The 27,258-nt window shown below is 40.4% G+C and overlaps 1 protein-coding gene across 1 annotated transcript in view; it reads left to right on the top strand.

Moving 5' to 3' along the window:
* The window catches only part of LOC124291373 (putative thiamine transporter SLC35F3), a 65,821-nt gene that overhangs the window by 15,887 nt on the left and 22,676 nt on the right, over nucleotides 1-27,258 (top strand). The window contains exon 2 of the mRNA XM_046728361.1: nucleotides 25,845-26,118. Within this exon, the coding sequence (XP_046584317.1) occupies nucleotides 25,845-26,118 (274 nt within the window). The remainder of the gene's footprint in view (nucleotides 1-25,844; nucleotides 26,119-27,258) is intronic.

Below are 27,258 nucleotides of genomic sequence, written 5' to 3'. Positions count from 1 at the left end.
CAGATTATACTGAAGTCGATTATCATGAAGTCAGATATATTGAAATTAGACATATTGATGTCAGATTATACTGAAGTTGATTATCATGAAGTCAGATATATTGAAACCAGACATAATGATGTCAGATTATACTGAAGTCGATTATCATGAAGTCAGATATATTTGAAATTAGACATAATGATGTCAGATTATACTGAAGTCGATTATCATGAAGTCAGATATATTGAAATTAGACATAATGATGTCAGATTATACTGAAGTTGATTATCATGAAGTCAGATATATTGAAACCAGATATAATGATGTCAGATTATACTGAAGTCGATTATCATGAAGTCAGATATATTGAAACACGATTAAATGATGTCAGATGATCTTGAGTACGATATAATGAAACCATGTTATATTGAAGTTTGACATATGAAAGTCAGATATATTACAGGAGGTTGTACTGAAGTCGGACATAACACATTCAGGTATAATGGAATCAGAAGGATGTATTTATGGCAGTGTTTGTAATGAGGTCGGACATCGCGATCATAGTATCCATGTAAATGTTGTCAGTGATGCAATTTCTATGATTTCTCCCCATGGCAACTGAAGCCGAAACTGGTAAAATGCATGTTTATGATAGATACCTTGTTACCATGGAAATTTATAGATCATTTATAAAGGGATGTTCCTAAATTAAGACACTAATGATCATGACGTCATTCCAGCTATTATTATCCACAAGCGCCAGATCGAAGATAGCAATGGCAGGTTAGCAACGTATTTTCTTTGTAGATCATAGTACTGTATGATTGATCCGATGTAAGTCAGTGTCCAAGCTCAGCCATTGTCCTGTTGTCAGATATTGTGACAAATACACCGGCAGGTGCTGTCATTAGGAACGGTGTTATCTTACATCATCTTCGACAGCAATAACTGATATGCAGCAACCTTAATTAGCAGCAACATTCTTTACCCATAATACTGATGAGGCCATAGGCTTGTTGTACATGATCTGGTGAATGTGTGTGTGTGTGTGTGTGTGTGTGTGTGTGTGTGTGTGTGTGTGTGTGTGTGTGTGTGTGTGTGTGTGTGTGTGTGTGTGTGTGTGAACGTTTGTAAGCTATATTCCACTTTTAAATAATCAAGCCTGGACCAGATAATCAAGTGACTGACACACCAGCTCAGGGATTTGTATCATCCAAGTCAGCAAGCCTCTTACAACAAGCATAGGTTGCTCTCTCTCTCTGTCACTCTCTCTCTCTGTGTGTCTCTGTGTGTCTCTCTCTCTGTGTCTCTCTCTCTCTCTCTCTCTCTCTCTCTGTGTGTTACAAATTCATGACATTGATGCATTTCTCACATTCATTGTATGGAATATGTACACAGAGAAATTTCTAAAAGTATTGTTAGAATAACAGGTTACTGCACACTATTTGTTACCATTTGTTTCGTAAGAGAAATATTCCTTTAAGTAGTTTTTTTCTATTATTATAAACTGGGAATAAAGTAGGAACTGATATTCGTCTTCAACTTAGCCTTTATTGCAAGGCCTACAGAAACCGTGTCAAATCCAAAACCTCACGAGCAAAGTATATATTGGCTGAATTTGGCTGTCAAATATTTTTAAAATATCCTTTCATGGGTATTGGTGCCAATGTCCTTAAGTTAATAGCTAATTCAATTAAAGTCTTCTTACCTCGAACTGAAAGTTCTAAGACCGCTTGTGTAAGATTAAAATTACAAGTGAACGCAAACCCTAGATATTTGTAGCTGTTTACGGTTTCCACACACCCATATGTTTACTCCCATTAAAATATCTCCACACACCCATATGCCAGTTTTCCTTATCATCTAATTTTCCACCTCAAAATATGACTAAAACTTAAGACAAATCTAAATTTACGGTTATCTCCACACACCCCACATGTCCTATATCTCCACACACCCATATGACCTATAAACTCTCCACACCCATATGACCTATATCTCCACACACCCATATGACCTATATCTCCACACTGACCTATACCTCCACACTGGCAGATAACCCACACTGGCAGATAACCTATGTCTCCACACTGGCAGATGACCTATGTCTCCACACACCCATATGACTCCACACACCCATATGACCTATATCTCCACACACCCCTATATGACAGATGACCTATATGACTATGTCTCCACACTGGCAGATGACACTGACAGATGACCTATGTCTTGACCCTAGATAACCTATACAGCCACACTGGCAGATAACCTATATCTCCACACTGGCAGATGACCTATGTCTCCACAATGGCAGATAACCTACCACACTGGCAGATGACCTATGTCTCATTTGGCAGATGACCTTGTCTCCACACTGGCAGATGACCTATGGGCAATGACCTATGTCTCCACACTGTAATGTCTCCACACACCCATCTATCTCCACACTGGCAGATGACATATAACACACCCATGTTCTAAACAGGCAAGTAGTAAATTTATCACATAATGTCTCATCTTTCACAATTGACTGGACACATTTTCCTGGAATTTGTGCATTAAATGTATTACGTCACAAAGTCATACAATGACAACATGCAGTACACGGGTTCCAATAGAAACCTGAGTTCATGACACTGGCGTAACTTCTGTGATGGCAAGAAGGCTAAGTTATCCCATGAGAGGTCACGTTTGAGTCTCTGTGGTGACAGCAAACTGTCACAACGTCCCCTAGACTTTCACAACATCCCATGTCCCACACCGCGATAAAACGAGAATTTAAGTGAAAGTAAAATTTGGAACATATGCCAAGCCGAAGAGGTTTACAAGCACAGCCATTGTAACTGATAGGCCTACCAATTTCGCTGAATTGCCCCGCAGTTTGTGCCTCCAATGTTGCCTAACTTTAAAAGTCTGTTAGACCCTGGCTGTTATTATCGGACAATTATCTCAGACATATGTTCTGCTAATGAATTCAAACATCCCAGTAATTATCACCTATGGTCATTTCAGACTCAACAGCCAGATGGGGCCTGTCATTGTTCTTGCATATATAATTGTTTAATGACCACAAGGGGTACAGTTTCTAATCGTCGATTTTCCGTGCTGAGAAACCTACCTATTATAACATAAATCACTGTATTCCTAAATATTGACAATATGTGTTCTGTATCACAATAGCAGACATATCTTGTTACACTCTCACAGCACAACATAGTAGTAGTAGGAAGCTATAGGAATAGACGTAGATGTGTTGTAACTGAACAGTATTTCTTTCCAGAAGAGTAATGATTGTTGCTGCATGACCTTGACTTTTATTGATTGTACGAACCTACTGCAATTAAATATAGATGTCATTTGACAGTTCACAACTGGGGCTGTGTTTGTGATACTTATATATACATGCATGAAGTCTGTGTCATGTGTAAAAAGCAGATGTGCTTCACGTTTTTGTACATCTCATAAAGAGGGAGATATGTGTGTACAAGGGGTGCGGGTTGAGGATAGGGTCGTGTCCAAATCCACCTTTAAGATATCGTGACACATGACACAAAATGAACAAACAGAATATCACTGGTGTATTACCACTAAAAATTCAATGTCATAACTACGTCGTTATTGCCACCGTGTCATAACTACGTCGTTATTGCCACCGTGTCATCACTACGTCGTTATTGTCACCGTGCCATCACTACATCGCCACTGCCAACGTGCCATCACTACATCGCCATTGCCACCGTGTCATCACTACGTCGTTATTGTCACCGTGTCATCACCATTGTCACCGTGTCATCACTACGTCGTTATTGTCACCGTGGCATCACTACATCGTTAATGACAATTTGTCATCACGACTGCCACCGTGACATAACTACGTCGTTATTTGCCACCGCGTCACCACATCGCCACTGCCACCGTGCTCACTACGTCGTTATTGCCACCGTGTCATCACTACATCGTTATTGTCACCGTGTCATCACATCGCCATTGCCACCGTGTCAACACTATCGTTATCGTCACCGTGTCATCACTACGTCGTTATTGTCACCATGTCATCGCCATTGCCACCGTGTCATCACTGTCGCCATTGTCACCGTGTCATCACTACGTCGTTATTGTCACCGTGTCATCACCATTGCCACCGTGTCATCACTACGTCGTTATTGTCACCGTGTCATCACTACGTCGTTATTGTCACCGTGTGCCACCGTGTCATCACTACGTCGTTATTGTCACCGTGTCATCACTACGTCGTTATTGTCACCGTGTCATCACTACATCATTATTGTCACCGTGTCATCACATTGCCACCGTGTCATCACTACGTCGTTATTGTCACCGTGTCATCACTACGTCGTTATTGTCACCGTGTCATCACATCGCCATTGCCACCACGTGTCATCACTAAGTGTCATCACTACGTCGTTATTGTCGTGTCATTTGTCACCGTGTCATCACTACGTCGTTATTGTCACCGTGGCATCACTACATCGTTAATGACAATTTGTCATCACGACTGCCACCGTGACATAACTACGTCGTTATTGCCACCGCGTCACCACATCGCCATTGCCACCGTGTCATCACTACGTCGTTATTGTCACCGTGTCATCACTACGTCGTTATTGTCACCGTGTCATCACCATTGCCACCGTGTCATCACTACGTCATTATTGTCACCGTGTCATCACTACATTGTCACCGTGTCATCACATCGCCATTGTCATCGTGTCTACGTCACCGTCATCACTACGTCGTTATTGTCACCGTGTCATCATCCCCATTGTCACCGTGTCATCACTACGTCGTTATTGTCACCGTGTCATCACTACGTCGTTATTGTCACCATGTCATCACAACATCGCCACTGCCAACGTGTTTTTTCACCATCTCCCCACTACTGTGTCATTGTCACATTGCCACCTAGCCATCACATACATACACACACACACGCTCACGCTCACGCACACGCGCACGAATGACCTTCGCATCACCCCGCCAAGAAAATCAAACGGTCGCCCCCCATAGCCGACAAAACAGCTTTGTTCGTACAATACATGCTAGTTCATCAATTATAAGGTATTCATATGCTTTTCATAATGCCAAACGCCACTCTGTGAAATATTACCCGGAATACATATTCTGCCTTTAAATATTTAATCACCAAACATGGCGACATTAATCCAATGCGTTGTATTTTGGCGCCTGTCACGCCGCCGTGATTGTAGGGGTACAATAGCATGGCACGGTGCCAAGGCAATGTTTTCATATGACCAACTGTTCTCCCTCGAGCAGTCTCACGGTCCACGTGTTCATTGTACTTCAGCTTTGCCGTTCTATTCACCTTTCTTATACTCTGTTCGTTGATCTTCTGTTCTCGTATTTTATTTTATCATATTCACTATTCGCTTTTATCCCGTTCAATGTTCTGTTTTATTCAATGTTCTATTCACTATTTGCCTGCTGTATTAGTTGTTCTTCTGTTCTATTCACTGTTCGTTTGTTCTATTCTCTTTTCTGTTCGCTGACCTTCTATTCGCTTTTCTGGTCACTGTGGCCCATGTCCTATTTCGTTGTCGTTTTTCATTTATCTTTCGTTTTCCTTTTCATTCACCTTTCTTTCCTTGACGTTCCTTATATCCTTGTGCTGCCTGCTCCCTTTCTTACTCCCTGACTTTGGGTTAGCCTAGGATTTATGTTGCTAAAAACGGCGTAAAACCCCACTCACTCACTCATCCACACACCATTATTCTCTACTTTTGAGTGGTGGACTAAAACTTTCCCCCATCGGTAGATATTCAGCTGTTCTGGGCCTGGTAAGTAACAGTACACGATTCTGTGTTTCACTAGTTTAGATTTACATTGGCCCTTGTTGTTCAGGAATGTATGTTTTATTATTTCCAATGAGTTTTTTCTGGTATAAGAAAATGGTGTCCATCAGTCCGTCACGTCTTGCTTCCGGAGTTGAACTCCGTTGGATATATCTCCTTGAAACTTTGCCACCAAAGACAGGTGCTATGCTGGTGACTTTTGTTTTCTATGAAATTTTATTTGTTACAGAAATTAGAACCATGAGGTTTGTCTGATCCAGACCCGATTATTTACAGACGACCGGTACATTCCTGGAATATGTCTGTGTTGCCTTAACCAGCAAACAAACACATTTGCACGGTGGTGTAGTGGTTAGCATACTGGCCTCTCACACCAAAGGCCCGGGTTCGAATCCCAGTGGAGACAACACAATTTGTGACCTGGGTCTCATACTGTGTTGTGTCCCTGGGCAAGGCACTTCGTCCACATTGCACTCAGTCCACCCAGCTGTTCAAAATGGGTACCTGAGAAGCGGATGTCCGGACCTATACGGTCGCGCGAAGCGCTTAGTAGCAGCTTTGAAAGTACAATTCCGTCAGGGCAATAATGTAACGCCATCGTGTTGGATTCTAGGCGCAAAACGGGCGGCGGGGTAGCCTAGCGGTTAAAGCGTTGACTCGTCACGCCGAAGATCCGGGTTCGAATCCCCACATGGGTACATTGTGTGAAGCCTATTTCTGGTGTCCCCGCCGTGATGTTGCTGGAATATTGCAAAATCGGCGTAAAACCAAACTCAGTCAGTCAGTCAGTCTAGGCGCAAAAATTAGCATTATTATTATTATTATTATTATTAAGGCATGAACTAGTATGACTCAACTTATAAACCATAGGTAACTTTATGTGCAAATATTTAAAAGCATTTAAAGCATAGAACGAATGAACTGTTGTATGCTCTTGAATCGTAATGCCAGCTGTAGTACAAACCTTTGTTTTAACCATGTATGTATGCGTGTGAGTGTGTATGCGTGTGTTTGTGTGATATGATGGGTAGGTTGGTCTCTCGGTAAGACAACGGATATAACGGTAAGGTCAACGTGTCTGACATTTCCAGACTCTGACAGTAGCCAGGAATCGCTTGACTCATCTCGTTGTATGGTCGCCTAAGTGATGACCCATTAATGCCGAAAATCTGTGTCTGAGAAGCAGACACAGGCTGTTGTTAGTGTCTGATCATTAGCATTGTGATGTCATTATCAAAGGGCAAAGTCCCAAAAAACTTGCAATGTTAAAGTTTCGTTTGTAAAAGTATTTAAGAATTGTAAAAGTATTTAAGAATTACGTCATATATTGAAGAGGATGTCAAGTGGACGTTATAAGGGATGGTAAATTTCTTCCTTTAGGAATGCACACTATCTGTTAAGTTCGCTTACGCTCGCAAAAACCATGTCTCTGTTTATTTTTGTGTGATCCTGTCATCATATTGAACAGGACAGTGACCGTCGGTGAACGTTTACCCGATTCCTCAGGGAGGCGTTTCATGCGTAGATCCGGTGTAACTATTTTTCCTTTTTGAAATGGTATCCATTCTTTTGAGAACCGACTTAGGTGTACCCATGGGTAAAACTCAACAGAAGGGTTCGGCTTTAGGAGAGAACACTTTACCCACTATCCTACTCCACCGATCACCAATCAACTTAAGAATATATTCGATATAACAGAGGAAAACATGACAGAGAAGAAAAATACGTCGACCAGGGTTGTCCTGCAAGACTGGGAACCCAATTAGGTTGCGCTTGTCGGTTGCCAGAAAAACTCAGCCAGTCATAACTACATTTCGGACATGCTTCCTTGCCTATCACAATGTTATACCATCATTGCTGACCTTTGACTTTGCCTTCGGGTTGTAGAGATATCCTCTTTCATCATTGGTTATTAAAATATTTTCTTGTGAAGTATGGTAATCGTCTCTTTATTAATGCCTTCATTTCAGCTGAAGTGTTGCCGCAAGCTACGAGAGCCATCTCGCAGGCAATTTGATCAAATTTGAGGCATCAGACTTTCTGGAAGCGTTACATGGTCCGTGCTTGAGTACACAGATCTAGCGAAGAACCCGCCCGCGTGACAGTATATTGCAACCCTTACAGGGCCTCACAGCTGTGTTGGCAAACTTCTACTTTCACTAATGATGCACTTTCTCTTGGTATTATTCTCCCGCAGACTTATTATGACATATCCCATCAGTCACAATCATCGACCGATCCTGAAACATGACACAAATCAATAAATGTTTTCTTCTCATGTCTATGTTACTTAATATTGTCATCAGCGAAGTAAAAGATACAAAAATAACAGGCATGACATACAGTGATCATTGTTTTGGATATAACATGCAACAAAAAATCCTGATGTTCAAGTAATCGAGGAGTAATCGATTATCGTAAGAACAGCTTAGTCCTAATATAGAAATTAATTTGAGACTGTATGTCACGATGTCATGTCACATTGATCTCCAATAATATATATTGGTTGCGATACCTCCAACTCTGACGGATGGCCTGGAATATGACAATATACACGTTGTCAACCATCTCTACTGATCTGTTATCACTGTCAGCTGTCTACTGGTCTGTTATCACTGTCAGCTGTCTACTGATCTGTTATCACTGTCAGCTGTCTACTGATCTGTTATCACTGTCAGCTGTCTACTGGTCTGTTATCACTGTCAGCTGTCTACTGGTCTGTTATCACTGTCAGCTGTCTACTGGTCTGTTATCACTGTCTACTGTCTACTGATCTGTTATCACTGTCAGCTGTCTACTGATCTGTTATCACTGTCAGCTGTCTACTGGTCTGCTGTCTACTGATCTGTTATCACTGTCAGCTGTCTACTGGTCTGTTATCACTGTCAGCTGTCTACTGGTCTGTTATCACTGTAAGCTGTCTACTGATTTGTTATCACTGTCAGCTGTCTACTCTGTTATCACTGTCAGCTGTCTACTGGTCTGTTATCACTGTAAGCGGTCTACTGGTCTGTTATCACTGTCAGCTGTCTACTGGTCTATTATCACTGTCAGCTGTCTACTGGTCTGTTATCACTATCAGCTCTACTGGTCTATCACTGTCAGCTGTCTACTGATCTGTTATCACTGTCAGCTGTCTACTGGTCTGTTATCACTGTCAGCTGTCTACTGGTCTGTTATCACTGTCAGCTGTCTACTGGTCTGTTATCACTATCAGCTGTCTACTGGTCTGTTATCACTGTCAGCTGTCTACTGGTCTGTTATCACTATCAGCTGTCTACTGGTCTGTTATCACTATCAGCTGTCTACTGGTCTGTTATCACTGTCAGCTGTCTACTGATCTGTTATCACTGTCAGCTGTCTACTGGTCTGTTATCACTGTCAGCTGTCTACTGATCTGTTATCACTGTCAGCTGTCTACTGGTCTGTTATCACTGTCAGCTGTCTACTGATCTGTTATCACTGTCAGCTGTCTACTGGTCTGTTATCACTGTCAGCTGTCTACTGGTCTGTTATCACTGTCAGCTGTCTACTGGTCTGTTATCACTGTCAGCTGTCTACTGGTCTGTTATCACTGTCAGCTGTCTACTGGTCTGTTATCACTGTCAGCTGTCTACTGGTCTGTTATCACTGTCAGCTGTCTACTGGTCTGTTATCACTGTCAGCTGTCTACTGGTCTGTTATCACTGTCAGCTGTCTACTGGTCTGTTATCACCGTCAGCTGTCTACTGGTCTGTTATCACTGTCAGCTGTCTACTGGTCTGTTATCACTGTCAGCTGTCTACTGGTCTGTTATCACTGTCAGCTGTCTACTGGTCTGTTATCACTGTCAGCTGTCTACTGGTCTGTTATCACTGTAAGCGGTCTACTGGTCTGTTATCACTGTAAGCGGTCTACTGGTCTGTTATCACTGTAAGCGGTCTACTGGTCTGTTATCACTGTCAGCTGTCTACTGGTCTGTTATCACTGTCAGCTGTCTACTGATCTGTTATCACTGTCAGCTGTCTACTGGTCTGTTATCACTGTCAGCTGTCTACTGGTCTGTTATCACTGTCAGCTGTCTACTGGTCTGTTATCACTGTCAGCTGTCTACTGGTCTGTTATCACTGTAAGCGGTCTACTGATCTGTTATCACTGTCAGCTGTCTACTGGTCTGTTATCACTGTCAGCTGTCTACTGGTCTGTTATCACTGTCAGCTGTCTACTGATCTGTTATCACTGTCAGCTGTCTACTGGTCTGTTATCACTGTCAGCTGTCTACTGGTCTGTTATCACTGTCAGCTGTCTACTGATCTGTTATCACTGTCAGCTGTCTACTGGTCTGTTATCACTGTCAGCTGTCTACTGATCTGTTATCACTGTCAGCTGTCTACTGGTCTGTTATCACTGTCAGCTGTCTACTGATCTGTTATCACTGTCTACTGGTCGACATGTATCATCTCTAAGTAATTATGGTAATAATAAATTGACATTCATCATAAACAATCAACCAGACAGACAGGTCTTCCAATATGTTTCGGATTAGCTGACAATTAATTCTGGCCTAGTTTCCCTTTTGAGCAATCGATTAGGCTTTTGCAATATTCAGTACGGATATGGAATCTGTTCAAATAGGCTCTTGGAAACCCTGTTCCCATTTGATGTGAGAAGTTTGAAAAATAACATTTCTGGAGACACAGGAAACTGCCTTTATACGACCACGACGTAATCTTGATGTGTTTCTGTGATACTGTGATACTGCAATACTGTGGTACTGATATTATTAGTGTAGAAAACAGTTTTGAACTGTGGCCTGTCCAAGGATTGGCTGTCCAAAAAAGTGACCTTTCCTGAACAAACACAACCAGTCCCTAAAACTAAAAGTCTTCATTCAAACCAAGTTAAGTTTATTTTTTCAAATATTTCCCCCCACCAAAGGACGGACTTACGTATTTAATAGACCCTTCTTCACACAAATAGACCGTCAAGGACGGTGGGACGGGCGATATTTTATACACTGATATTGCGCATAACAGGGCTTGTAAGGGATGATTTCTCAAAACGTTTAGATGTGAAAATAATGGAGGATATATTTCAATGAAACGGTGAAACTATTGATATTATATGTCAAAAATGAGATAAATAATTTAACAGTGTAACGGGGACATCTAACTGAGATATGCTTTAGTTGTTGATCGTCAGATGACTATAGACTTTGAGGAGATCATTGGCCAAAGCGCCCCACTTCCACACCTCATTTAACATGAAAAGTCAAACTCATTAACATCGCGTGAATCCGCCTCTATTCTGAAGACAATAATATCCTAATCAAACCATCCATCCTATTCTTCCTGTAGGACAGTGCCAAGTTTGTTGAGAGAGGTCAATGGTCGTTGAGTGAAGTACCCACCGTCCAAGGAAATCTCAGATATGTTCTCCTGTTGGACGTACTAAGTAACAGTACGACAGGCGCGTAGCAAGCCAATTCTTTTCGTTTAAGCCCGATAGGCTGCAAAGCTTTTCATGTAGATAGTATTTAGGACTTGCCCAACCCTTTTAGCAACAATCATGGTAGCTACGCCCCTGTACGATCCCTGTGTGCTTTTGCGTTTTCGTCCTGAAACCCCAAAAGGACGCCAATGTCGGCGTTGTGACGGTAGTGCTGCCCAGTGACACGTCAGTGAATAACATGTTCTTCTGTCAGCCATAGCGATCCCATCTCGCATCATTGCGCGTGTTAAGGAAGTCCAAAGTAAACCTTGATTTAACGTTTGTCAAATACCGATTTGTCCAACGCTGCCGCTCTTGACACTAACGACGTCTTCAGAAGTGCGACGGCCAGTCAATCGTGGGATAAAACGGATAAAATCACTAACAAACAGTATTATTCTACTTGTTCGCGAAATCAAGCCCCCTTCAAGTGTGGTTAAAAATAAGTGAAAGTATTGGGAATAATTTTCAGTTTGTAAAACAAAATAAACATATAATATTTTCAGTTACCATTGGAATTAAACGAAGCCAGCATTCGAGTACTGTTTTCTGGCTGATCACTTGATTGTATGGTTTGTTTGCCGGCTGACGTAGTCGGGCTGTTCTGAGAAGTCAGGCAACAGAGGTTTATCTTTTTATGCCAAATGTGTGAGTGGCGAGCGAACTGATTCAAGACTGATTCTTAGTGATTTCTAAGACATGCAGCCTTTCTGGTTTCATCCGACAAAATACATATCTTGGAGTGGCAGTCCTGCATTCATCAGACCAGACACAAAGCTAAGACAGGCATCCCTGGTTTCATCAGACCAGACACAAAGCTAAGACAAGCATCCCTGGTTTCATCAGACCAGACACAAATCTAAGACAAAGGAGCCCTGGTTTCTTGCGACAAGCCACAGATATAGATTAATTTGCCCTGGTTTCATCAATCCAGCTACAAATCTAAGACAAGACGTCATGGCTTTGTCTTAATGGAGTTACCCTCTATGGCTCGGACCTTCATTCATGTCTGCAGATGACCTTCAGTGTTCCAATGGCTTCATGTCAATGGCTAGAGTGGTGTTTCCATGAATGTTAAAACTAGGCGGAAATCAGCGGCGCTCTTATGATCTGCCTGTCTGAGAGACGACATCGCCTACAACAACACCGTCACTGACCATTCAACTTACTTCATTGTCCTTGTGCCATCATCTGACACACAAAGCTATTCACTACTGGCTGTTTCGAAACTTTTTGATCGGCTCAAAGCAACTACCTACTTACGCGTCTAGAACCTTAACGCGTTTGTTCCAATATGTTTATGTGTAGAAGTTTGCTTCTAGGCATCAGTAAAGAATCTCTGAGGAGACTTACAAAAGTCCAAAATGTAGCGGCAAGAATCGTTACACGTGCCCCAAAGTACTCTCACATTACGCCGATACTGAAGTCATAATACTGGCTTCCGGTTGAGGCGAGGATAGTGTTTAAAGTACTCTGTATTACATTCAAGAGTCTAAAAGGCATGTCACCAGAATATCTAAGTGAACTGCTAACCCCCTACAAACCATCCAGACATCTGCGATCTGAAAGCAGATTCTTTTTGAAAACTCCTTCTTATAGACTGGCCTCTTATGGAAAGCGTTCTTTCAGTGTTTGTGCTCCATCGCTGTGGAATGGAACTTGTTATATTCTAGTATGTCATCTAATCAACATGTTTATTGTAAAGGGTAACCATATATTCATGTGAATAGGTATTTTAGTGTAGCTGCCGTGTGTTAGAAAACAAACTCGGCTCACGTTTCTCTGCTCGGCATCAACATACTCGTTACGGTTTTCATGCTATGCATAGAGACAACTAACATGCTATGGCCTTTCATAATCACTATTTCAATAAACATTTTAACGCAAAGACTTACAGTAAAAAAAGAATACACCTCTCTCTATCTCTGAAAGTACACAACAAGTTAAGATTGCAAGAGTAAAATAAAAATTACAAATTATCTGACTTCACACATAAATGTCATTTTCTGATTGGCTGAGCCAATCAATGTACCCCACTTACAAGCGAGTAACATTTTCTATGATACCCGCTGGAAATGCCGAACTGTGGAATTCGTTTGGTACTTCGTGTTAGTAGTGTTTGGGCTCTTGCCTAACTCCGGTACTCCTTATTATGATCCAGTACCAGTGCTTCAAACAGTTCAACGTTAGCATTGAGGTGTTCGGTAAGATAAATACATACTATAAAACATAAACAAACATAGAGGGTACATCAAGGCATGTCCCCCCTCGTGACCAGTGAACAACTTATAATGTATTAAATTCTCTAAATGCAGTAGATATTTTCCTTTTAACCAATATTTAGTATTTAATAGTATTTCTTCTCTCAATTCTGGATTTGACATTACGATATAAGTTGTCCACTGGTCACGAGGGGTACATGGGTTGACGTACCCTCTATGTTTGTTTATGTTCCATGAGCCCGGGTTTTGCATCATAATAAGGAGTACAAGAATAACACTACTAACACGAAGTAACAAACGAATACCCACAGTTCGGCATTTCCAGCGGGTAACAGAAAATGTTACTGATAGATATTTTATTTAAGTCTCACCTCACATTATTATATACATAGAATACAAGACACATAAAAGGCGTGAGCCACCCATACAAGGTTACGAGAGACTATTAAAACAAGATAAAATACATGATATAATGCAGTAAGAGAATAATACAAAGATATTTCCTAACATACTAAAGCTAAGAACCATATAAAACTCTCTTTCGTTTTTGTAATAGAATATTGCAGGTTTAGGCACACACATACATCACAGATGGGCTGGAGAGAATAAAACACATTTTCTGTAAATCATTAAGATCGTTAAAACTATCACAGTTGGCTATACATGTTTCTAAAAGCGTTGATCTGATTTCGTTGTATATCGGGCAGTGTAGGGGCAATTAAAACAAACTCTCTGGTTGACTGGCGTGTTGTTGTATCTTCCCGTCTCTATATGGAGGGGGGCGACACCACATCTAAACCTCGCTAGGGCGCTACGGTTAGACCTTGGCATATTACTGAGAGCATAACTTTCCGGAGATATAGTTGACTTAAACTTCCTGTACAATCGCAGTTTATTATCTGTTTATAGCTGTTATCTCTTGCTATGTCTTTTTTCCAATCTTGAATAAAAGTCTTCATAGCTTTGGAACACGATTCGGACGCCATGAAAGTACTATTTAAAGGTATTAGCTACAGGTATAAAATGATGAAGAATTGTTTTCCTGAGTTTCTCATAAGTCCTCCAGTTCCAATTCAGCTTGTGTATTTGCCCACAGAAACGTCTTTGATAAAATCCTGTTTGCTGGAGTGTCACACAGGCGTTTGTTACTCGCTTGTAAGTGGGGTACATTGCTTGGCTCAGCCAATCAGAAAACGACATTTATGTGTGAGGTAAGATAAGGCTGTATAACACACGAGAAGTGAGCTTTGTATGAGTATAGACGGGCCTGCGTGATGTAATGTATTTCGAAATGCATTCACCTTAAATGTAATGGTTAGCACTTTTAATGTATAACACGTCTTTGTCTGAGATTACATGAGCGGCAACACGCAAATACACGTCACCATATTTCGAATAGATAATGACTCTAAGTGTGACTTGCTCCCTAATGACAAGAATGTGTTTCGTGATTGTACACGCTCTGTTATACAACTGCCAGGTGTTTCGTAAAGGCATATGTCTTGCCACGTGACGGTCAGTTGCTTTGTTTTATGCAGGCTCTGACAAAATGTCATACCCACGACGAATTCGAAATTCGAACCCAAGATCACGACTAGCCTACTGAAATCGTCACAGAGCCGTAGACCAGGGTCCCGATCCACAAAGCGTTCGTAACTTTACGACCTGTCGTAACTCTATAGTTTATCATAGACTTAAGAATGTCGTAGCGCTATGAAGGTTTTGTGGATCGGGACCCAGTAGACCATCCGTGGTGACAGTTGGCAGTGAACTCTATCTGACAAGACAGTTTTGTTAACACCCACAAGGACATACAACAAGGCATTAATCCTCCACACCACGAACAAGGGGTATCCATTTTTATTACCCACGTGGTCAACGTATGGGTAGTTGCATACTACTCTCGTACGTCACACGAGTGTCGTATCGCGTTGACCTGTGTCGTAACGACTTGACCTGAGATTCTAACGATTTGATTGGATAACCGATGACCTCTCAATTAGGTCACATTCTGACGTAACTATTATTTCATTCATAACAAACACGTGAATTCATTCATTCTACAACTTAAATGCATTGTGGGAATGTAAACATTGCGAACGTTGCCGTGTCCCTGTTTAATTGTGAGTCGAACCGAGACATTATATCCGTCGATATAATAAACGCAATGTTTCCACCAGTGATGTTAGCCGAATGAAGCAACTGCAAACCAAGAAACGGGGTGCTACGGAGTAGTTTAGTGTAGGAGGCTGTACGAGGCGATGACAACTGACATGCATCGTGACGTCGGTTACTAAGACAGTGACGTCATTACAGCGAGACGTCATGCAAATATTGTACTACAGTACAAAACTTTTCCGCAACCTCTTTATGAAACCGGTTTCGGTTTGAAACCAAAAAAAAAATAACAAAAATACGCTATTTTGTCAATTTAATGCATGTAAGACGTGGGTAATAAATAAAATACCACACTCGGTCTCATCACATACGAATTATACGAAACTCGTGACCTTCCTATGTTATCAGATACCATAGGAAGGACACTCGTTTCGTATAATTCGTATGTAATGAGACCTCGTGTAGTATTCTCTATGGATGTTGGCTTGTTGTAGATAGCCACACTTGGCTCTAGGCTATGGTCCTGCTCTAATTCTTTCGGTTCAAACTCATAAACTTTGCATTATGGCCATAAGCGTGTTACGGGTGCATCTCGTTAATTCCTATAAAACTGTTGGCACATTCTAGATGTTTAATCTGGGGGAAAAACGGCATAATCTGTCAAAACACAAACAAACAAAAACCACACGATTCAAACAAAACAAAACATTTCCACCAAAGAATCTCATTTCACCAGTGTCAGTATTACATAATGTCATGTTTCTGACAAAAGTTGCCGAAGCCCTGTGTAAATTGAGATTGCAGTAATTGTTGCTGCTAGAGTAGACATAAATCAACGTTCTTGATCCGCGATTACCTGCCTCTGATTGGTCAACATCCGAATCTCGTTAATCTACAGCACATGTAATAAAATGGTCTTGCACGTTGAGAATACCGCATCTGTTTTATTCATCTGCAAACACACCTGTCGACATGTTTGAAAGAACGTGGAAATAATTAATACGACTATTTTGGTTGTTTCCTGTGCTCAGTCTTAAAGGCACACAAACATTGAAGTATACAAAGATGTCATTGTGCGACGTAACAGGGCCGGAAACGAAAGCAGAGATGCTGGCTAAAACTTGTATCAATTAAAGGCACTATTTCACACCACCCTTCTATAAAAATAAATAATGAATTTCCCTCAATAATACTATCTACCAGCCCTCAGGGAAGCTACCAAATAATTTATCCCAAATTTTTTTTAAACAAATATTTAGATTACAATATTAAATTAATAAGTTCGAATGAATTAATGCAACGTAGCATTAAATCGACTCTCGCGCCCTCTACCGACCGAACATTATCTCAAGCGAACCCTTAGAGTTATGTCCCTTGGAGCGCTCTTTATGAATATCCTAAGCACAACTTTTGATTGCAACCAGTTCGGCAAACACCGACAACACCGCGTGCGTCAGTTTTCAATGTACGGAGCAATTGTTTCCATTCCATATATGGCACGTGTTCCCTGTTTGGAAGCTGTTCGCCTCGAAGTTTCGATTATCGATTTCAGGCAAGTCCTAAGGGATAATAAGACTTTTATTGCATCAATAGGAAGCTAAGGTGAGTGCTTATGCCCCAATATATATAATATAAGCCAAAATATTGTCGAAAATGTGTGACATTCAGCGTTCGAAATTAACGTCGGTCCTTAGGCCCGAAGCCGACTGAAAACCACTCGGACCCACAGATTTTGTTTTCTGCAGGTCCTTATGGCCGACAGCTTTTCATCCCCAATGACTCTGACTGACTGACATATCCCTGTCTGAACATTCTGATTCAGACTCTTCAGGAGACTTGGATCTTGACATGGATGTTGATTTTGTTGTAAATGAAGACTAGTCAGTCACTAAAGTTAAACTCTTTAAGTCAGTTTGTTAGTTGTCATATTTTTTGCTTGCTGGGAATTGCTTATATTGTAGCTATAATACAGGGCCTACACATTCTGATCAGGACCCACAACTTTTTATGGTTCTGAATCCTAAGGGCCTGCGGCTTTTCAGGGTTAAGGGCAAACACTGGGGACATTGTGCATTTAAACGTATGTACTTGGAGTGGGAACCCGATGACCTGACTCATCGACATGATAGATGGAGCTGAATAGCCATACGTTATCTTAAATCATTAAGGATACATAAATTTACAGGCGTATATGATAATACGACTCGGTCTTTCATGTGACAAGCAACAAGTTTATTTGCATTTTTTTTTTTAGACATATACAAAAATGGACATAGCGTCTGTGTCTGAACATATACTAGTTCAACAATATGGTGCTTATCTGGGTAGGTTTGACATATACACATTCAATAACTGCAGAGGTGATGACAAAAGCTAGTGTAACTTATCAATGGAAGGATTAGTGTAATAATAAGACGGCAAAACATTTCCTCACTTGACTGAAAATAAGGACATTTCCCGAGAAAACGAAGCTCGTCATCAATAGAATACGTACACGCGTGTGTTATCTTAACGGTATTACAATGCACGTGTGTGTTCACATGAACAGACTGTTCAGTTCAGTGTATGACTTCTTGTCCTCTTGGAAACATTTACAATTTCTATGTATATTCATATATATCAAGACCACTGAAGTTTGAAATTCACATGTTGGACATGTTTTGATGTTATTTCGTCTGTTGGGTCAGATATTATAACATTTGTAAGTGAGTATGGTTTTTAGCTGCTCTATGTGAGGATCGAACGATTTAACCATTAATAGACCATTAATCATTTTGTAACTCTATGGTTATGACGTTGTTCCGATGTTAAGTCGCTACACAACCTGCCACTTCAGGAGTTGGCCTCCGAATGGTGTTTTCTCCCAAAAGCTGTGTTCAGCTAGTGAATCCATACCACCAAAACACCAATGGTCTCGTGGACTTTAGCCATACACGACAATAACTATGTGACGTTGTTTGACATTTGATTTTCACATATGTAGTTAAATCCGATTGCGTACATTATGCTGAGTATATTAAAATCTATATATTTGTAAATGATACCATCCGTGATGTGTGTGACATTTGTGAACACAGCTTCCACCCGAGGCCTGTAATATTCCTATCTATTATGTATTATTAATAAACAAATGGATTTTCAGCTTGTTGCTGGTCAGCCGTTCTATGCCAGGTTGTAAAACCAATGATCACATCGATCTCACGTTCATAACAAGAATGTACTAAATAGATATGGTGAGGTGAGGTGAAATTGGGTTTAACGAGGTGCTTGAGAATATTTCGCTCATATGACGACGTGCATTCGTGTGTATGCGTATGTGTGGCTGCTTGTACTAGCCCAGATTGAAGCTGGTTTTATAGTGCTAGCCCACTGAGATACCATGCCGCAGTGAAGCATGAATACTCCACAGACACATTATACTGACTCCGAGCCGACCAGTCCTTGTTGTAGCCATTAATGCCGAGCGCCAGGCAGGTACCAACAAGTACCATATTTTAACGTCTTTTTGTATGACGCGGTCGGGGATCGAACCCGCGATCTTCCGCTCTCCCGACGGACGCTCTAACCACTACACCACGGAGGCGGTCACTAAATAGATATAGTATGACTAGAAATTATTGAGAATTTTAGGAATATGTTTAATTGGATTTCTAGTATAAACAACCTTGGCCAGCTATCAAGTGCTTGGTTTCATTCAAGAGAGACAACTCCGTTAATCCTTTTTCATTAGTTTGTGAAGAGTTATCCCCCTTTGTTTACTTGCTAGCAGACGACATTTTCAGTGATCCTCAGTATGGATGATTTAGAGAAGAGGAAGTTGATTTTAGAGTATTATAAGAAGTACATCAGATCAGCTAAAGTGATTTCAAGTAGAACAGGCATCCCTTTGTCCACTGTTTATCGTGTTTTGAAAAATATTGCAAATGAATATGACATTGAGCACCTGGGAGGCGCAGGTAGGCCCAGAAAATTGACTGTCGGTGACAGGAGGCGGCTTGGTATTCTTGTTTCTAAAAACAAACGAAGGGGTTTAGAAAACTGATTGATAGAGGAACTGTGGCTGTCTGTAAGGAGACAATTAGAACTGAGCTGCATGCAAATTGGTTGGCAGAAAAGTTGAGGAATTCCATCACCCATCATGAAACCTGAACAAAAGGAGCGAAGGTTGAACTGGTGCTTACAGCATAGAAATTTTAACTGGGACAATGTGATTTTCTCAGATGAAAGTTCTTTGTGGCTGTTTCCTAATACACTGAAATTCTGGACCAAACAAACTGAAAAACCTTTGTATCAGCGCCCAAAGTACAGTTTAAAATTTAACTTGTGGGGTGGCATATATGTGTCAGGGGCAACGCCCCTCTGTGTATTTGAAGGGAATATGAACAGTGAGCGGTACACAGATATTCTCGAGGGACATTTTCTTCAATCTGCTCACGTGTTCTATGGAAATTCTTTGGATTTTCCAGCAGGGCAACGACCCAAAACATCGTTCAAAGCATTCACAGGCCTGGTTTCGGACCCAAAATATGACATTATTAGATTGGCCAAGCTATAGCCCGGTATTGGGACAGCATGGACCACGACTTTCTAACTTCTTTGATCAGTAGTATGCCCCGCCGCATTGAAGCCTGCATTGCTGCCCATGGTGACTAAGATACTTCTTTGAATCTGGAGTTATGTTCTGCTAATATTCACATTTAATACGTGAGTAATGAGTGAAAAAAATAAAAAATTACAATCTTTAAAATACTAACTGTTCACCTGTCTTTGAATCTGGATTTATGTTCTACTAATATTCACATTTGATACGTGAGTAATGAGTGAATTAAAAAAAAAAATTACAATCTTTAAATTCTCAATAATTTCTGGTTGTACTGTATGTGTTCTCGACTTTCAATAAATGAATCATTTTTAAAGAATTGTTCAACAGTCTGTGTTACAGAAAGACATATCACGCACAACGCATGACGGACTTCGGTTTGTATGTTATGAACCTCGTGAGGGGTTGCCTAGTGGTTAAAGCGTTCGCTCGTCACGCCGCAGACCCGGGTTCGATTCCCCACATGGATACAATATGTGAAACCAATTTCTGGTGTCCTCTGCAGTGATATTGCTGGAATCTTGCTCAAAGCGGCGTGAAACTCAGTCATGAACCTGTTAACATATATTATTTGTTTCTCGTACTCGCCGAGCAATGCTCATAAGTATGTACATACAGATATTTCAAGTGTTATAATAAGATTTTCCATACATAAGATAATGATAATATTAAGTGGGCTTCAAAAGTATAAAAATATTCCGTTTTCGGTTGGGTTTGACGATATTTCAGAGCAACAATTTGGACATAATACTTATTTTATCTCAGAATGTGTATTTGGTGTGAAGGGCACCGGATACCAATAGTTAGATGGTCCTTTGTTCGGAATTGTACCTTAAAGTTATAACTGATTGAGATATTTACTTGGCTCGTTTTAGATGTAACTTCATATCAATTCAACATAACATTTAGAAACGACAGGATGTATTCGGCAAACAAGGAAACTGCAAGTGAAGTCTGTTTTGTTACAATAATACTATTGAAGATAATTACGCTTTGACATGATTTGCAATGTCCATGACGTCATTTGGTCAAAATAGTTTATGTATACAGAATAAAATGTATGAGAATGAATTGGAATAAAGATTATACGATCACTTAAAGGAGAAAACATTTGTTAATATAATCATTGGTTTTTATCGACGCAAATAGATGAGGATATAGGATATTAACATGAACCTATAATGTGTTTATTGAGGAAATAGTCCGACAAAAGCGCACAAAACACATTTATCAACACAATACATGAACTGATAACAGTACATGTCAGCTTCAGATTATATAGTTGAGTTATTGAGCCATAGCCGTATGCAGCGTAAAGCATGGGCAAAGATGTATCGTAGCTGTATCAAGTCATGAAATATCTAATTTAATTCAAGTGTAACTTCAAAGCACTTCACACATTAGCCCGCAATGTCGATAGGCAAACACTTCTGTTTAAAGAGCATTTCAGCCAGGATGTGATGGTTTTAAAACGTTCAACCCACTAACTTCACTCAAGGTAGATAAGCACATCTTTACCAGCAATGGCGGGGGTGGTATATATATCCTTCTTTGAAATATTTTGAATGCCAGTTACATGATGAGGGTAAGTATGCGGTATGCGACCGAGAGAGCGGAAATAAAGGATAAACTGATTTCATGTGTAATCTCAGCGAGGTAGATTGAAGGAGAGGATCCTTCCACGATCTGTCTAGACTGGGAGCAGCGTCATTATACAACGCCAGTCCGACATTATTTTTTGCTTTTGTTGCTATAAACGTATGTTGAACATTGACATTGTCATGTAAAAAGGTCTTAGTGAAACTACGATAATTGTTTCATTGTTAGGCCAATAGAAAAGTCTTAATAAAACTATGGCAATTGTTTCATTGTCATGCCAATAGAAAGGTCTTAATAAAACTATGGCAATTGTTTCATTGTCATGTCAATGGAAAGGTCTTAATAAAACTATTGTCATGTCAATGGAAAGGTCTTAATAAAACTATGATAATTGTTTCATTGTCATGCCAAAAGAAACGTCTCAATAAAACTGTGGTAATTGTTTCATTGTCATGCCAAAAGAAACGTCTTAATAAAACTATGGTAATTGTTTCATTGTCATGCCAAAAGAAAGGTCTCAGTAAAGCTATGGTAATTGTTTCATTGTCATGCCAAAATAAACGTCTTAATAAAACTATGGTAATTGTTTCATTGTCATGCCAAAAGAAACGTCTCAATAAAACTATGATAATTGTTTCATTGTCATGCCAAAAGAAACGTCTCAATAAAACTATGGTAATTGTTTCATTGTCATATCAGTAGAATGTTGATAGAAAGGACTCAACGGAAATATGGTAATTGCTTTATAGTGTTTCTATTTCCGATATTATGAAATTCAAAACCCACTGCAGATTTCCACCGTCGCAATATGCATCTATTCTCTCGGTAACATAAGTAGCAAACATGATGATAAATTCTGCAAACCGTCTAGAGGCATCCCGCAGCTCGTGACATGGAACTGAATCTCGGAACCTGATCGACCATTATTCAATGTTGTATTTGTAACAAAACGAGTTATTGTCAACTAAAACAGCAAAGCGTAGAAGAGCAGATCTAACTGTTTCTTCCACACTGAGTAGAACAGTAGATTGAATTGTTGTTTTTCCACAGTGACGTGTACATTAGATCTTACTATTGTTTATCCAAATGAGCAGTGCATTAGATCTTACTATTGTTTATCGAAATAAGCAGTACATTAGATCTTTCTATTGTTTATCCAAATGAGCAGTGCATTAGATCTTACTATAGTTTATTGAAATGAGCAGTACATTAGATCTTACTATTGTTTATCCAAATGAGCAGTGCATTAGATCTTACTATAGTTTATTGATCCAAATCTTACTATTGTTTATCCAAATGAGCAGTGCATTAGATCTTACTATAGTTTATTGAAATGAGCAGTACATTAGATCTTACTATTGTTTATCCAAATGAGCAGTGCATTAGATCTTACTATTGTTTATCGAAATGAGCAGTACATTAGATCTTACTATTGTTTATCCAAATGAGCAGTGCATTAGATCTTACTATAGTTTATTGAAATGAGCAGTACATTAGATCTTACTATTGTTTATCCAACTGAGTAGTACAGTATTTCTTGTTGATGCTTATTCACACGGATTATTACAATATATCAAATTGTTGTGTATCGTCCGTGAATAGTAAGGAGATCTTATCGTGGGTGCAAAGAGGATGGACTTTCTTTACAAGCCTGATAATGGTGTTATAGATAACGGCAAATGCTTTGGATCTGGAAGACGAGTATCGTGAGAAACGATTACGTATATGTGGGCTTGAGACGCCTTTCAACAAACCATAACACCATGTATGTAATCAGCGATACATACTTTCTACTCAACCATATGGCCTACGTCAACAGATGAAACTTATTTCAAGAAGTTTATTTGATTTTTAACACGTCATCCTTCATTGCACTCATTAGCTAAATATATTTTCATTCATTTCACGCGATGAGTATTATCTAATCTGTAACTCAGCAAATATTCATGAAACTATCAACGTGCCAGAGAAAAACTAGTCTTGACTATCCCCCGGAACCGATTCCAGTGAGCATGAAAGGCAAGGAGCATGTGAAGTATGTGAAAGCATAAAGCGAGATGTTTGTAAAAAGGGTATTCCCTTAAAGGGTATAGACTTTTCACGAACACCGAGCTTTATCACTGGTTTTACTATACATGCCGTCGACAGTAGATGATACACAAGAAAATCTGGCTTTTTATATTCGATTCCTAGAGTGTTTTCTAATTGTGAAGCTTTAGGAGAGGATGTTTGATAACTATAAATAATAACATTTTGATTTTGAAAAGTTAAAACGTACACATGATGATGTGTATGCAGCATACCCAATGAAATATTTGTAAAGTACTAAGTAAAACTGATAAAATGTCCGAACAGTGCTCATGTTGAACACGACAATGATGATGAAACTTATCATCTGCGTGGCAATACAGTGTATGATCCCTAGGAAGTTGAGAATGAAACCGAATGATTCCTTCCGTCACCACCATGAACTGCTGGGGCTAGTGAGTATGGTTGCATGCAGCTTTTAGCTGTAATTCAGCACCATCACGACTGGGGACATCAGAAATAGGCTTCACGCAATGTAACAAATGTGGGAACGATGTGTGCTGCGTCATGACGAGTGAACACTTTAACCACATACATGGCCGGGGTGCTCAGAGTTTGATGGGAGGTACTTAAACGTTTAACTAGACTTATTATTGTTATAATAAAAAACCCTAACCAATGCTGCTAGGTTATTGAAACATGGCAATAACATGAACTGTCTAATATTCCTTTTTACTGTCAATGCAAGACCAAAGACATTCAAAGCTTCAGTCCGTTGAACATTTACATCCCAACGCCAAACATATTAGTGCTAAAACTTCATCAGTTGTCAACTGGCCAGATGTAACTCATCCCACCCATCACATTTAATATCTAAATATTTATATCTAGTTTTCACTAACTGGGGTCTGGAGAAGAACTTACAGATCGATTCACATTGATTTCTTATATTCTTGTATAGTGTTTACTGTGGTCAGGGGCAACTTGTACTGCTTGGTTCTACGTTGTACTGTAATAATAATAGTAATAATAATAATGCATATTTATGTGTGCGCTCAATCCACCTCGACAGACATGCTCAAGGCGCTACAGAGTCAAGTATGAACATATGTACAGAAGTAATACAAGAGCACATTAAGGGAGATACTGCTGGAAGAAGTAGGTTTTAAGTTTGGACTTGAACAAGTCGAAATTGTCAATAGTTTTGAGATCATAAGGAAGAGAGTTCCAGAGAGTAGGGGCTGCATAGGTGAAAGAGCGCTGTCCGAAAGTTTTCAGTCTGAAGCTGGGCACAGTGAGCAGATCCTGGCTGTTGGAACGAAGATTGCGTGAACTGGAGTATGATGATGACATGTTAGACAAGTACTGGGGAGCAATTGCTATGTCATGTTCTCTTCTTGGTCATGTTCTGGTAAATGTTGGTGCCATGTGCTGGTGTAGTTGGCACCATGTTCCAGAAATAGCTTCGTGCCACGTTCTAGGATAGTACGATACTTTGATGTGGTATATTGTCGTGCCACGTTCTGGGATAGTACGATACTTTGATGTGGTATATTGTCGTGCCACGTTCTAGGATAGTACGATACTTTGATGTGGTATATTGTCGTGCCACGTTCTAGGAGAGGTACGATACTTTGATGTGGTATATTGTCGTGCCACGTTCTAGGATAGTACGATACTTTGATGTGGTATATTTTCGTGCCATGATGTAGTGTGGTGCCATGTTCTCGTGTAGTGTTACGTCATGTTCTGTTGTGTAGTGTAGTATCATGTACTGGTTTATCTTGACACAGTGGTCTGTTGGGCGGTGGGGTAGTCTTGTGGTTAAAGCGTCCGCTCGTCACGCCGAAGACCAGGGTACGATTCCTCACATGGATACAATGTGTGAAGCCCATTTGTGGTGTCCCCCGCCGTGATATTGCTGAAATATTGCGTCATCAAGTTATGGATTCAGGTTCATAATCAAAGAGGCTAAGAATATTTCACTCATTTCAGATGCGGATAACCCAGCCTCTCCTGCACAAGCATACAAACCGTTTTGCGAATTCACCCAGTTCCACCGGAAGTGTCTTTGGGGAGTGCTCCTCGCCATCTTGATCGCCGTCACATGGGTTGCGTTCTCGGAATTGGCTCAAAATGCCAGTCAGCCGGGTTTTGACGCTCCCTTCGCCCTCTCCTACTTCTGTACGATCTGGGTGATCGTGTTCCTCCCCGTGTACATGATAATGGTCAACGTGAGGGGGAAGAAATCGCCAAAGGACATTTTAAGGTAACAGATTACATCATACTTTAACTGGTCACGGAAATCGTTTGTTCGGCGTTCGCATGCAAAAATACCCGACAAACTAAGGGTTGATATTATGAGCAAAGCCCACACTGTGGGCGTACCATTTGATCAATCCCATCTCAATGCCAGAACAATCGATCCCTTTACGACAATCAAAGAATGCTAGGGATCTATTCTTACCGGAATCCCGTGGCGGTGTTAGTTCCCTCTTTAGACTAGACGTGTAATTAGTGCCTTCGATTTGATTAAAATCAGATCTGTTCACTCTGATACAATACCTGTCTGGGTGAAGAGCAGAAGACCCCCCAATACAAGGTCACGTTAGAACCTTCTAATCAGTACTAGTAACAATACATTCAGACTGGCATATTTGCTGTCTGTATCTCGAAAACGAATCGGAACGTCAAGTTCCGAATGTAGATGAATAAGACCGTGACTTATTACTGTTGCAGGTACTTTATATGCCCAAAATGATTCCTTGTGTCCTTTGCGGATTTATACTTTGTAGGAATCGGAAACTCTCAATCGAAGTAGTAAAGGAAAGTCGAAACGGAAAGTTTCAGAAATCTGATATCTGTTCGGTTCAAGAACACAGTCATTTTGCATTCAGATTATGCGGTCAAACTTCGTCTAGGGTGTTGGTATATATTTAAGCAACGAAGAGATTGATGTTTGTCTAATGAGAGTGTAAGTTCAGTTCGGGTTCGATTTCCCATATTCGCGTACAGTGTGTGAAGCCCATTTCTGTTGCCAGTGTTCCCCTCTAGGTGTTTCTGGAATATATGGGGCGATGTGGTAGCCTAGTGGTTAAAGCTATCGCTCGTCACGCCGAAGACCCAGGTTCGATTCCCCACATGGGTACAATGTGTGAAGCCCATTTGTAATTAATTTGACAGGGACAATATGCCTGCCAGTACATCAATGAAGTAACGAAGTCAACTCAAGGCAGTGTGTATGTGTTTCTGCCACGCCCAGTATATCGTACACTTGGTTATTTACGAAAAGACGTCCTCTGATAATACTCTAAATTATTAGGAATAATCCAAGTCAGGGCTAGTACATGTGCGCAATCGGCCCTTATCGAGCAGATCAATCACATACACATACAATGTTCGTGATGGC

Source organism: Haliotis rubra, unplaced genomic scaffold (assembly GCF_003918875.1).
Source record: "Haliotis rubra isolate DU_JTF1 unplaced genomic scaffold, ASM391887v1 Scf49, whole genome shotgun sequence".
NCBI lineage: Eukaryota > Metazoa > Mollusca > Gastropoda > Lepetellida > Haliotidae > Haliotis > Haliotis rubra.
Note: the sequence above shows the minus strand (reverse complement) of the source record. Positions and strands in the feature narration are given on the sequence as shown.